This window comes from Saimiri boliviensis, chromosome 9, assembly GCF_048565385.1.
Source record: "Saimiri boliviensis isolate mSaiBol1 chromosome 9, mSaiBol1.pri, whole genome shotgun sequence".
Classification (NCBI taxonomy): Eukaryota; Metazoa; Chordata; class Mammalia; order Primates; family Cebidae; genus Saimiri; species Saimiri boliviensis.
The window spans coordinates 102,927,368-102,941,780 of NC_133457.1; the positions used below are offsets into that span (position 1 = coordinate 102,927,368).

Genomic DNA, 14,413 nt, shown 5'->3' on the forward strand with positions numbered 1-14,413 from the left:
AGTAGGAGCTTGCTAGCTAGAAATAAGGAAGAACATTCAAAGCTGAGGGAATAGCCTGTGCAAAGCATTGAGACAGGGGCTCAGCATTTTAAGTTTGAAGTCTGGAGGGTTCCGTGTGGCGCAGGGAGCCTCAGGAAGATGTGCAGGTGCGAGACTGAGAAGGTTTAGAACAGGGCCTTTGTTATTTTATTTTTCTGAGATGGAGTTTTGCTCTTGTTGCCCAGGCTGGAGCACAATGGTGCCATCTCAGCTCACTGTAACCTCCACTTCCCTGGGTCAAGCGATTCTCCTGCCTCAGCCACCTGAGTAGCTGGGATTACAGACACACACCACCATGCCTGGCTGATTTTGTATTTTTAGTAAAGGGGATTTCTCCACATTGGTCAGGCTGGTCTCGAACTCCTAACCCCAGGTGATCCTCCTGCCTCAGCCTCCCAAAGTGCTGGGGTTACAGATGGGAGCCACTGCACCCGGCTGAGAACAGGGCCTTTGGAGTCAGACTGCTTGGATTTCAATTCATCTCTTACTCCATGTGATCTTGTGCAACCAGGCTTCCTTGAGCCAGTTTCCCCATCTATAAAAGGGGCAATTTCCCCATTTATAAAAGGGGCAATTCTCCTAGGCTTGTTTTGAGGATTAAATGAGGCAATGTATGACCAAAGCTTAGCAAGCTGCTTGACTCTTGTAAGTCCTCAAAAACCATTAGATATTGTTAATGACAGTGTGATGCAACATGTTATTGTTACTGTTGTTGCTGGGGCTGTTGTTATTGTTACTACTGCTGTTGTCACTGTTGCTCCAGTGCAACAAAGGAGATGGGGGCACGTTAAGAAGAGCGTCCCATGCCAAAGGAGTGTGGATTTTCTTCTCTTGGCAACAGGGAGCACTCAGAGGTTTGCAAAGGGAGAGCAACATGATCAGATTCATGGAGAAGCTCTCTCTGGCCTAGGGTGTTAGGAAGGGGAGGACAGGGAGGTAGAGAGAGATGATGAAACGTCATCCAGGGAAGAGGTTGGGGACAGTGATTTAGGAGACATGCAGTTCATACCTGGTGAGGGATTGAATGTGGGAAGGGAGGAGGTGGGAGGAGGCCGCTGACTGCCAGGTGCTATTTCCCACCTCAGCCACCGAAGAGGGGGAGGCCCACCCACCACCCACCTTCTCCCATCCCACCAACTCCATGTGTGCCCCCGCACCCAGCCCCCAATGCAGGCAGCCCTTACTCAGGCGGGGTCTCCCAGGTGTGGAGTGGTCCAGCCCCTGGACATGTGTCTCACAAGACTCTGCCATTCTGGGTGCACAGTCCCCTCCTCTTTCAACCCGATGCTTCCACTCCACCCACTATGTTTCCTGCAGTCTATAGGGGTTGGATTTCTGCCCCTCTTGCCCCTGACCCCAGAGGCATCTCCCAGTGATGGCCTGGAGATGCTCGCCTTCCACTGCAGCCTCGCTTCATTGCCTTTGGCGCCCTCTGCCGGCCGTGCTGTGCTGCTGCGCGGTTCTCTCGCCCACCTGAAGCAGCACCCAACCTGCTACATGGTCACTTCTTTCCCTGGCTGTCCCGAGAGATGTCCTCAGACCTAGCCACCGTCTCGCCGCCCCCCGCCCCCCGCCCAGCAAAGACCGGCTGGCGCAGAAAGAACCTGGGTCTCTGGCGCCATCTGTGCCAACGGCTGCTCCTTTCCCACATGTCCTGGCGCTGAGCCCTGGCTTCCCTGGGGATAGGGGTGGGGCTGTGATGCCGTCCCATCCCACGCCTACACCCACGCCCCACCCACCTGGGGCCATGGGCTTCCGCAGCTGCTCCTGCTCCTTCTGCTGGCATCTGGACTCTCATCTCTATCCCTGTGGTCGCTTCTGGAGGCCAGACCACCATCATCTCTTCGCTGGGTGACTTCAGCACAGCTCCTCACTGTCCCCTCCTGGCGTGCACACATGTACGTGGGTGTGCCCGCACACACACAATCTGTTCTCCACGTGCAATCAGAGGAGAAGTTGTTTTTAAAAAGCAAGTCTGATCATGCTCCCTTTCTGAGTGTAACTCAGTGTCTCCCACTGCGCTGAGGACCAAGCCCCAAGCCCTATCCAGATGGGCAGGGCTGAGCCTGTGAGCCCTGTCATGTCCCCTGCTGGCTTCTGCCGAAGTCACCTCTAGGGAAGAGTTTCCATCTGCAGTCTGTAAAGTGGCTTCTTCTCTTTCTCCTCTCTCCTGGCCTCTCCCATCCCGGGACCTAGCTTGACACCCCTCTGTCTCCTTGGGATCTTTTCCTCCCTGTCCCTGGAGTCTGGGGGCCACCTGTGTTGGAACCCTGTGTTCTCTCTAGGAAGCTGCAGGCTGCTGACCCTTCCCCCTCACTGGGGCTGCCCCACGTGCAATCACTGCAGCAGAAAGGCAGGAACACAAACCTGGTGGTCTCCTCAGGACCCCCTAGCACTCACACATGGAGCTGGATTCTTTCAGGGAGAGTCTTGGTTCCTTGAAGGCTTCCCCAAGATCTGAGCTACTGAGTCAGAGGTTCCTAAGTCAGAAGTTTCAAGCTATGATCTTGAAATCACTTTGGAGCCTACCGCCAGGAAAGTACCCTCCAACACACACGCCTGCCTCAACCCAAGCAATCCTACTTGAATTTTATTGGTCATCTAAGTGAGAATTCTCCATACAATTTTGTTTGGAGAAAGCCTTCTGGTATTAAAAAAAAAAGTTTTAAAACCTCATTCAAAATTTTGTCCCATTTCACTGACACTTGCACAGCACTTTATAGCTGACAGAGTGTTTTTTACCTGTATGTTTTTATCTTATATATTATTAACTTCATTTTTACTCACAAGGAAACTGAGGCCCAGAGAGGTTAAGTGGCTTGGCCAAGGTCAAGGGCAGTACTCACAGTGTGAGCATCATGGAGCTGGATTCAAACTTAGGCTTCCACAGTCCTCCTCACGGCCTCTTGCAGGGAACCTGGCAGGTCCCGACCAGGGCCCAGGGCTTTGCCTGGAGCTGACTCTGCCTGTGTGTCCCCCCAGTGCTGCATAGACAACTTTGAGGAAATTGTCAAGCTGCTCCTCTCCCATGGTGCCAACGTGAACGCCAAGGACAACGAGCTGTGGACACCCCTGCATGCTGCGGCCACCTGTGGCCACATCAACCTGGTGAAGATCCTCGTTCAGTAGTACGTGCTGCCCCTCACCCCCACCCCAGAGTAGACTCCTCTCCACCTCTTGTCTTTTATCAACCTCCTTCTTTCCCCCCTCCCTCCTTTCCTTCTTTCTTCCTCCCTCCTTCTCTCCCTTCTCCCCTCCCTCCTTTTCTCCTTTCATCTTTCCCTTCCTTCTTCCCTCCATTCCTCTCTTCCTTCTTTCTTCCCTCCCTTTCTCCTTTCTTCCCTCCCTCCTTCTTTTCTTTCTTCCCTCCCTTCCTTTTCTTCCCTCTCTGTCTCCTTTCCCTTTTCTTTCCTCCCTCCCTTCCTTCTTTCTTCCCTCCCTTCTTTCCTTTTCTCTTCTCTCCCTTCCTCCCCTTCTTCTTTCTTCCTGTCCTTCTTCCTTTCCTTCTCCTTTCCTTCTTTCTTCCCCTCATCCCTCCCTCCCTTTCTTTTCCCTCCCTGCCTCCCTCCCTCTCTCCCTCCCTCTCTCCCTCCCTTCTTTCCTTCTTTCTTCCATTTCTCCTTCCCTACTTTTCCGTGTTTCCTACTACTACTCTCTTCCCCTTTTTTCCCTCTCTGTCTCTCTTGGTGCTTGTCACTTTCTTTCTCTCCACATCCTCTCTTGATCTTTCTTTCTTTCTGTTTCTACCTCTCACCCTCTCCTCCTCCCTCAGTTCCTCTTGACTCTCCCATCCCTGTATGCCTGGCTTTTCTTTTTCCATCTTTGTCTCTCCTTTACTCTTGGGCTCTCTCTGTATTTTCCACTGTCTCTATTTTCTCTCTTCCTTCATTCTCTTCCCCACCCCCACCCCCACCCCCCCTTTTTTTTTTTTTTGAGATGGAGTCTCACTCTGTCACTTAGGCTGGAGTGCGGTGGCACAATCTCCACTCGCTGCAACCTCCGCCTCCTGGGTTCAAGAGATTCTCCTGCCTCACTCAGCCTCCTGAGTAGCAGGTATTACAGGCATGTACCACCACGCTTGGCTAATTTTTGTGTTTTTTAGTAGAGACGGAGTTTCACCATATTGGACAGGCTGATCTCGAATTCCTGACCTCTTGATCCACATGCCTCAGCCTCCCAACTCCCAATTTTTTATAGTGATAAAATTCATATAAAATACCATCTTACTCATTTTAAGTGTGCAGGTTAGTGGTATTAAGTACATTTATATTATTGTGCAGCCATCACCACCCTCCATCTTCAGAATGACTTTCATCTTGTAAAAACAGAAACTCTGTACCCATCAAACAGTAATTCCCAGGCCAGGCGCGGTGGCTTAAGCCTGTAATCCCAGCACTTTGGGAGGCCGAGGCGGGTGGATCACGAGGTTAAGGGATCGAGACCATCCTGGTCAACATGGTGAAACCCCGTCTTTACTAAAAATACAAAAAAAAAATTAGCTGGGCATGGTGGTTCATGTCTGTAATCCCAGCTACTCAGGAGGCTGAGGCAGGAGAATTGCTTGAACCCAGGAGGCGGGGGTTGCGGTGAGCTGAGATCACGCCACTGCACTCCAGACTGGGTAACAAGAGCAAAATTCCGTCTCAAAAAAATTAAAATTAAAATTAAAAATAAATAAATAAATAAAAAGAAAAAAGAAAAAGAAAAGAAATAAACAGTAATTCCCTGCCCCCCATTCCCTGCCCACCCCTGGCTCCTGGCGACCACCATTCTACTTTCTGTCTCATGAATTTAACTACTATAAGCACTTTATAGAAATGGATTTGGCTGGGCGCAGTGGCTCATGCTTGTAATCCCAGCACTTCGGGAGGCCAAGGCAGGTGGATCACCTGAGGTCAGGAGTTTGAGACCAGCCTGACTAGCCTGGCGAAACCCCGTCTCTACTAAAGACACAAAAAATAGCTGGGTGTGGTGGTGGGTGTGTATAATCCCAGTTACTCTGTAGGCTGACAAAGGAGAATCACTTGAGCCCAAGAGATTGAGGTTGCAGTGAGCCGAGATTGTACCACTGCACTCCAGCCTGGGCGACAGAGCAAGACTCTGTCTCAAAAAAAATAATAAAATAATAATAATAATTAGTGGATTCATGCAGTGTTTGTCTTTTTTTGACTGGCATATTTCACTTAGCATAATGTCCTCAAGATTTATCTATGTTTTAGTATGTGTCAGAGTTTCCTTCCTTTTTAAGGCTCAATGTATTCCATTGTATGTCTGGACCACGTTTTGCTTATGCATCCATTGGCTGGATACTTGACTTGCCTCCATATTCTACCTATTGTGAATCATGCTGTGATGAACATGAAACCCTGCTTGCAATTCCTTTTGGTTATATAACCAGAAGTGGAATTGCTGGATTGTATGGTAATGCTATTTTTAATTTTTTAAGGAACTGCTATACTCTTTGCCACGACATTTTACATTCCCAGCAACAGTACACAAGTGTTCTGGTTTCTCCACATCCTCGCCAACACTTGTTATTTTCTGCTTTTTCTTTTTTATTAGTAGCCGTACTAGTAGGGGTGAGGTGGTCTCTCGCTGTGGTTTTGATTTGCATTTTTCTAACGATGAGTGATGTTGAGCATCTTTTTATGTGCCCGTCGTCCATTTGTGTATCTTCTTTGGAGAAATGTCTATTCAAGTCCTGTGTCCGTGTTTGAATTGGTTTGGGTTTTTGTCATTGAATTTTAGGATTTCTCTATGTATTCTGCATATGAATCCCTTATTGGATGGATGTAATGTTTTCTCCTTTTCTATGAGTTATCTTTTTAACCCTGTTGGTTGTGGCCTTTGCTGCACACAATTTTTTAATTTTCACAAAGTCCAATTGATCTACTTTTTCTTTTGTTGACTGTGCCATTGATATCATATCCAAGAAATCACCGCCAAATCCAATGTCACAGAGCTTTTGTTCTGTGTTTTCTCCTTAGAGTTTTATAGTTTTAGCTCTTTCATTCAGGTCATGGATCCAGTTTGAATTAAATCTTATGTATGATGTTGGGTAAGGATCTGACTTCATTTTTTTACATGCAGATATCCAATTTTTCTACATGGTCTGTTGGAAAGATGGTTGGTCTTTTCTCCATTGAATGACCTTGGTACCCTGTCTATTTTTTTTTTTTTTTTATTGGTACCCTGTCTATTTTTATTTATTTATTTATTTATCTGGAGACAGAGTCTTGCTCTGCCACCTGGCTGGAGTGCAGTGGTATGGTCTTGGCTCACTGCAACCTCTGCCTCCTGGCTTCAAGCGATTCTCCTGCCTCAGCCTCCCAAGTAACTGGGACTACAGGCACATACCACCATGCCCAGCTAATTTTTATATTTTTAGTAGAGGTGGTTTCATCAAGTTGGCCAGGATGGCTTGATCTCTTGACCGAGTGATCCACTTTCCTTGGCCTCCCAAAGTGCTGGGATTACAGGAGTGAGCCACTGCACCCAGCCCACTGTTCTATTTTATTGGTTGGTATATCTGTCCCTATGGCAGTCTCACACTGTTTTGATGCTGTACTTTTGGAGTTCGTTTTGAAATCAGGAAGTGTGAGACTGCCAGGTTTGTTCTTTTTCGTGGTTGTGTTGGCTATTCAGGTTCCTTGAAATTTCCTGTGAATTTTAGAATAAGTTATTCTAGTCTGCAAAAAACATCTCTGGAGAGCCAGGTGTGGTGGCTCACACCTGTAATCCCAGCACTTTGGGAGGCTGAGGTGGGCAGATCACTTGAGGTCAGGAGTTTGAGACCAGTGTAGTTAACATGGTGAAACCCCATCTCTACTAAAAATACAAAAACTAGCCGGGTGTGGTGGTGCATGCCTGTAATCCCAGCTACTCAGGAGACTGAGGCAAGAGAATTGCTTAAACCTGGGAGGTAGAGGATGCAGTGAGCTGAGATTGAGCCATTGCGTACCAGCCTGGGTGATGGAGCAAGATCTTGTCTCAAAAACAATAACAACAAAAATCATTGTGATTTTTAAAAGTAATTGCAAGAACTACAGTTACTTTTGCACCAATATAAATAATAACTGATATCACCCAGAGCTGGCACTGAGCACATAGGGATGCAGAAGTCCTGGGAAGTCAGGGAGAAAGCCAGGGGGTTTAAGTACCAGAGTTGAGATGGAGCCAGACCAAGAGCATCTGAGGGCACGTGACCTTTTGCACAGGTCTTGGTAGAGCAGCAGGAGCCCATCGGTGGCTCCTGGGGGGATCGAGATGAGGGTACTGCTGCCCCACCTGCATGAACTTGCTCCAGGGTGTACAGAGCTCAGAGAGACCACAGCAAAAGGCTGTGAGACCAAAGGACTGGATGGTGGCCCATGCCTACATCTCTGATGGGAACCTGAGTATGATGAAGTCTGCCAGGAGCATCAGGTAGCCACAGCCTGATCAGCGATGGTGCCAAGAGGACAAGGAAAGTGGTGCCAGCTTGGGTCAGTGGGTCCCAAAGCTTATGGGTATTACAGTCACCTGGGGCATGGGCTTAAAATACAGATTCCCATGCCCTACCCCAAGAACTCTTTCAGGAGGGCTGGAGTGAAGCCCACCCAAGATGCTGCATTTTATTCCCATGGTCCCCAGGTGATTCTGCCACAGGGCATTTGGGGCCATTCTTGGGAACCACTGGCCCAAAGGTAAAATGCCTCCAGAGAGTCCCAAGTCTCTGCTCTACCTCTGTCCTATTAAGCCTTTTGGGCAAGGACTTGGAGGTGGTGGAATATAACTGAGGATGTTTCTGCATATGGGCAAAGAATGAAATAGAATGTAGAGAAGTAAAAAGAGTTGATATGGGAGACCTGGGCTTGAGTCTGGACTCTACTGTATCCAAGCTGGGTGAACTTAGACAAGTGACTGAACATGGTTTGTGTTTTTTGGTCATTGTTGTTGTTGTTGTTGTTGTTGTTGTTGTTTTGAGACTGAGTCTTGCTCTATCACCCAGGCTGGAGTGCAGTGGCATGATCTCGGCTCACTGCAACCTTCACCTTCCAAGTTCAAGTGATTCTTATGCCTCAGCCTCCCATATAGCTGGGATTACAGGCGCCCGCCACCACACCTGGCTAATTTTTTGTATTTTTAGTAGAGACAGGATTTCACCATGTTGGCCAGGCTGGTTTTGAACTCCTGACATCAGGTGATCTGCCAACCTCGGCCTCCCAAAGTGCTGGGATTACAGGTGTGAGCCACTGCACCCGGCCATGTATGAGCCTTTGTTTCCCCTTGCGTGAGATGGGACCACCAGCATTAACCTGAGCTATTAGGAGGGTTAAGTAAACGGATGCCTGCAAAAGGAGCTTAGATCAGGCTTGGCTCTAAGCAGGTGCCCGGTAAGTGGTGTTGCTGCCATTAATGTGATTTTTATTATTGTCACCAGGGAGGACTTTTATATCTGTCCCTAAGCCCCTGCCTGCTGGTTCAACAGGGTAAAAAACTTAGGGACGTCCCCTAGGATAGCTGTCCTGGGACTTTGGTCCCTTCCCACCTGGGGCCCTGGGATCCTGAGCGGCCATGCTCTGGGGCTGTGTGTCGGGCAGATCCAAGCATTACCTTCCCAGGGTACACCATGGTGGGGTTTTGAGTGCTGGGGTGTGCAGTAGGATTGCAGGTGAGAGACCAGAGGGTAGAGGCAGCCAGACCAACCCTAGCCACACCTACCTGGCCCTCACCCTATCTCTTTCTCTGCAGTGGGGCCGACTTGCTTGCTGTCAACTCGGATGGGAACATGCCATATGACCTCTGCGAGGATGAACCCACCCTGGATGTCATCGAGACCTGCATGGCATACCAGGGTAAGGGAGAGCAGCCTGCTATGAAGTGAGAACAGCACAGAGTTGTGGGGAGCAGCCCTTAAATCAATGCAGGTGAACAGATTAGCTCCAAATTGGCCTGCCTTGTGCGCCGCACTCGGTGAATAGGATGGGTCTTCATTAGTATCCTTATCTGTGTGATTATTAAGGATTAGTGTCCTTATTAGTATTATTAAGGATTAATATCCTTATCCATGTGATTAGAGCAGGACATGAGAGGACCCTGGAAAATGTGCTGCACAGAAGGGAGGTATTGATCTCATGTGTGCCCGCACATGTGGGTGGCCACAGCTGGCCTTGTCTCCTCTTCGTCAGCTGTGACAATTTGATTCAATAAATGTTCATCGTAAAGATATATCCCCATGTGGGAAAATAATAAAGTCAAGAGCGCTGGCGGGTGCCTGCTCTGTGCCAGGCACCATGCTGGCTTCCAGGGGCCCAGATAAACAAGATGTGGGCTGTTCTCAACTAACAAATGAAGTTCAGAGAGAAAACAAATGCAGCAATGAGAGACCTGTGTGCCCCAGCACCCCACAGACAGGCCTCTGAAGCACCACCTCCTTGGAAATATGTCACGTTCCCAGACCCTCAGCTGCAGCTGCTCTGTCCCACACAGAGCTGCAGTATCCCTGATTGAATCTCCTGTTCCCTGCACCCAGCTCTTCCTATTCATCTCCTGCAGAGGTTCTTAACCATTTTTATGCCAATCTGGTGACTCTGTGGACCCCTTCTCAGTATGATGTTTTTATATTTTTGAGATGGAATCTTGCTCTGTCACCCAGGCTGGAGGGCAGTGGCCTGATCTCGGCTCACTGCAACATCCACCTCCCAGATTCAAGTGATTCTCCTGCCTCAGCCTCCCAAATAGCTGGGATTGCAGGTGCCTGCCATCATGCCCAGCTAATTTTTGTATTTTTAGTAGAGACAGGGTTTCGCCATGTTGGCCAGGTTGGTCTCAAACTCCTGACCTCAGGTGATTTGCCTGCCTTGGCTTCCCAAAGTGCTGTGATTAGAGGTGTGAGCCCCCATGCCTGGCCAGAATAATGTTTTTAAATGCAGTTATAACATTATAGAATTATAAAGGAAGCCAATTATATTAAAGCATAGCTGCCAAAATATTTTTCAGTGCATTAAATAGAAACTTCATTAATTCATTAAACAATAAGATAACAGGATATGAAAATAGCTATAGTGTCTGTTAGTGACAATGTCACAGGCACTGCTAACACTACTGTGGGTTTTACTTATATTCTAATGTTAGGGAATGCTAAATTTTATTTAAACCTTAGTCAAAATAAATGTGTGATTTTATTTCCTCCCTTTGTAGACTTCTCCTGAATTCAACTGAAGAGCACTTGGTCTAATGGATCTTTTTACAGAGCATATTATCCTCTCCTTAAATACCATTAGTAGCTGTCAGTAACACACTTTTAAGACAGGCATGGGATTCGGGTTATACAATGTGTCTCTGGGCCCCCCTACCTCAATTGACTCAGCTCTCCACTTCAAAGTAATATATTCATTCAATCAGTCCTTCTGCAACTAAAATTGGTTGAACATTGTGCCAGGTGCTATAGACACAATCGTTAAGACGAAGGAAACTAACAGAGGCCCTGGTCAGATAGGGCGGTCAGCAGAGACCAGTTTGGGAGATGATCTAGTCCAGAGCTGCAAGAACGAGACAGAGGCAGCCATCTGAGCAGCTGGAGGTGTGTAGGTGGATGGTAGGGACTTCCAGGTAGAAGAACATCACGTGCGAAACAACCGACATGGATACAGTGCCTAGTGGGTGCCAGGCAGGAATGCCATGGCTCTGTGGGCCAATGCATTTTTTCTGTGCCCATCAAGCCTGAGGACAATGATCTATGGGCATGTCTGCATGCCCCCTTGACTGGCCTACCCTAGGGAACAAAAGCCATGCCTCCCTCGCCTGCCCTCCCCTCTCCCCAGGATCCTAGGCCTGAGGGTGCTATATAAATTCCCTCTTTGCCACTGCAGGCATCACCCAAGAGAAAATCAATGAGATGCGGGCAGCTCCTGAGCAGCAGATGATTGCGGACATCCACTGCATGATCGCAGCAGGCCAGGACCTTGACTGGATAGATGCCCAGGGTGCCACACTGGTGAGGAGATGGGCCAGTACCAAAACGAAGCCAACTAGGACCAAAGTGGGCCAGCACCTGGTGGGGACCAACCCTGTACCCCTAGGGCCTGTCTACGACCTTGGACCTCCTCAAGAATCCTTTGGGGCCAGGATTGCCCCTGGATAGGGAGGGTCAGCAGAGCAGGGCTCAGCCTCTTTGAGAACCTGGCCTCTCTCTGGGCTGGGCTTGGTGGCTCACACCTGTAGTTCCAGCTACTTGGGAGGCTGAGGTGGGAGGATCACTTGAGCCCAGGAGTTTGAGTCTGAGCTTGAGCTGTGATTGCACCAATGCACTCTAGCCTGGGTGACAGAGCAAGACTTTGTCTTTAATAAACAAACAAACAAAAAAGAATCCTGCCATTCTCAAATGGGGCTTGGAGTTAGGAGCCTGGGTGGGAGGCTTGGCTCCCACCTGTTCACCACCTGCTCTGTCTCCAAGATCCTCCTTCACCCCAGGCTTCAGGTGTCCATCTTGAGCTCCTTATTTCCCTCTCTTCTAATGATGCCCTTCATTAAGGACTAGTGTCACCATTCACCCACTCCCGTGTGCTTTCTTGCTTTGTACTATTCATTCCCCTGCCTTAGTGTCTCCTCTCCCACCCTAGCACCCCACTGCCTTGCCTCATCGGCTCCCTGATATTACTGCAACAGCCTCTCCTCTGGGTTCCCTGACTTCAGAGTCTGCCCACTACTCCCAGTCATTCACTTTTCCATTGGTCCATCTATCCATCCAATCATCCATCCATCCATCCATCCATCTATCCATCCATCCATCCATCCATCCATCCATCCAACCAACCATCCTTCCAGTCAACACACAGTTACAAGCACCTCCTCTGAGCCACATACTTTACTAGACCTGAAGATAGAGAACAATGGGACCTTCTTCTGTCTCAAATCTGCCTGGTTAACTCTGCTCATCCTTGCAGCTCAAGTGTCAATGACTTTGGAAAACCTCTCTGGCCACTTCTCACAGGCTCTCAGAGCACATTGCAGCCTAATATTGAGGAGGTCTGTTTCTGCAGCCTCTAAATCAAAATTCAGAGCATGGCTATGGCAGCCCACTCCCCTGATGGTGGTTGGGGATGCCCTGTCCCAGGCTTAGGTTCCATGCTGGTCATAAGCACTCAACAGTCTCGGGATCTCGAGCTCACCAGATAGGGCTCTTCATTGCCCCCTCAGACCTGACCTGGCAGCCCAGATGTGGTAAGTGGGCTTCTCCCACCTGCTTCCTGAGCTCTCACATCTGTTTTGTGCCCATTTCTATTACTTGGGTCCCTGCTCGGATCACCTGCTTAGCCTAGCACTCAAGAATGAGGCCAGGTAGGATGACTGAATATTTCTGTCTGAAGTCAAGGCCAGGCTGCACTAGGGCATTACCCACCCTCATTGCAGCTCCACTGGGGCTGTCACTGGGTCCTTTAGATACAGGGATCTTCTCTTCCTGGGCACCGCCCAGAATGGGCCAGGCACATACTGAGTCTCAGGTCTTCCCAGTAAACTGGAGATCATAGTGTCTTCCTCACAGTGTTGCTGGGAGCATTGATGATATTCTGCATGAAAGTGCTTAGCAGAGTCTGTAAATTCTCAGTAGATGTTAGCAATGACTGTTATTTTTACTAGCAATGCCCCTCTTCCACTCATACCTTTTCATTTCCAGCTAAATAGTGAGGTTTGTAATGTCTGACTGACCAGCAGGTGTCATTATCTACAACTGGCAAACATCAGACATTTATACATCAGATAATTATGCTACATTTCACATCATACCCTGGATTTTTCCAGTTGGGGAAAAAAAAAAAAAAAAAAAAAACCTCCACTTATCAGGGCTTCAAGCAACCTTCTCCCAGGATGAGATGGCATCTGACCATCGGGGCTGTGTTTGGAAGGATCACTTCCTGAGGCCATGCCTTCTTTGTCCCACTGACTCTCCAGCCCCAGATCTCAGGCCCCCTAGAGTTCTGTGGCTTCCTCCCAGCCAGTCTTCTGCTGGCCATCTTAGACTCTCACCTCTATCTCTCATCTTAGCTGGACAGTTTATGTCTTTTGGCCTTATTTCCTTCTCTCTCTTTCATTCATTCTCATGGTCATCACTTAGGGCTGTCTAAGAATGTTAATCCCTTACTGAGTGTTCATTATAGGCTAAGCACTTTATGTATTTTGGGGGCAGACTGAACAGTCATAATCCCTGAAGTCTGCTAGGCAGTGGCCATGACTGAAGGCCTTGAATGGGATCACAGCCCCTTATTGTGTGTATTATCTATTGCTGCATAACAAACTATCCCACAAGGTAGCATCTTAAAACAATCATAAATATTTATTGTCTCACATGGTTTCTGTTAGGAACAGCTTAGCTGGGTGGCTCTGGTTCGGTGGCTCACATGAGATTACAATCAAGATGTTGAGACTATGGGGCAATATTGTTGAGACTATGGGACTGCAATCTCATCTGAAGGCTTGACTAGTGCTGAAGGATCCACTTACAAGGTGGCTCACTCACATGGCTGGGAAGTTAGTGCTGCATGTTGGCAGGAGGCCTCAGTTTCTCATCTCCGTAGGACCTCTCATTGGGGCTTCTTGAGGGTCCTCACAACACCGTGGCTGCCTCCTTCTAGGGTAAGTGATCCAAGACAATGTAAAGTAGAAGCAGCAATGTCTTTTATGCCCTAGCCTCGGAAATCACACACAGCCACTTCACGATATCCTATTTGTTAGAAGTGAGTCACTCATTCAGGCCCACATTCAAGATGAAAACGGTCGGGCTCCATCTTTTAAAGGAAGATGTGTCAAAGAATTTGTAGATGTATTTAAAAAATCACCATGTTGAACCTCAGAGACCCCTTCTCTGGGGCTCAGTGCACAGTAGGGGCTCAGTAAATGCTATTGCTTAACTACATGGATGCTAAGACCAACCACAGGGGAGAAGAACTCAGCTCTCTAACTTTCCTTCTAGGTCCATATTTCAGACTTAATAATCCTCTATAATGTGGCTGTATTTCCATCTCATTCTATTGCATTCTACTGCCCCCAAGGATGCTGTGGTACTTGGGTGGAGGTGAGGGCTAGCTTACCTTCAATGTGGGGCTGATTCCCTAGGGAATGCTCACTTCTTTCCTCTCCTCCAGCTGCACATAGCTGGAGCCAATGGATACCTGCGGGCCGCTGAGCTCCTCCTGGACCATGGAGTGCGTGTGGATGTGAAGGACTGGGATGGCTGGGAGCCCCTGCATGCAGCTGCCTTCTGGGGACAGGTAGTTCTTACCCACAGGGCTGTGGAGGAGGCTGGCACACGGTTAACCTGTTAACACCAAGTTTTTTGGGCTGGCAATTGGCTTCAAAGAATATAAGATTTTAAGGTTTAAGGTGTTGACTATAA

General features: G+C 48.4%; 1 protein-coding gene across 4 annotated transcripts in view; it reads left to right on the plus strand.

The window, feature by feature from the left end:
• PPP1R16B (protein phosphatase 1 regulatory subunit 16B) overlaps positions 1-14,413 on the plus strand; it is a 120,507-nt gene that overhangs the window by 92,935 nt on the left and 13,159 nt on the right. For all 4 annotated transcript variants that reach the window (XM_074406531.1, XM_074406533.1, XM_003936380.4 and 1 more), the window contains 4 exons: positions 3,022-3,167; positions 8,773-8,876; positions 10,893-11,017; positions 14,163-14,288. In XM_074406531.1, coding sequence (XP_074262632.1) covers positions 3,022-3,167; positions 8,773-8,876; positions 10,893-11,017; positions 14,163-14,288 — 501 coding nt within the window. The remainder of the gene's footprint in view (positions 1-3,021; positions 3,168-8,772; positions 8,877-10,892; positions 11,018-14,162; positions 14,289-14,413) is intronic.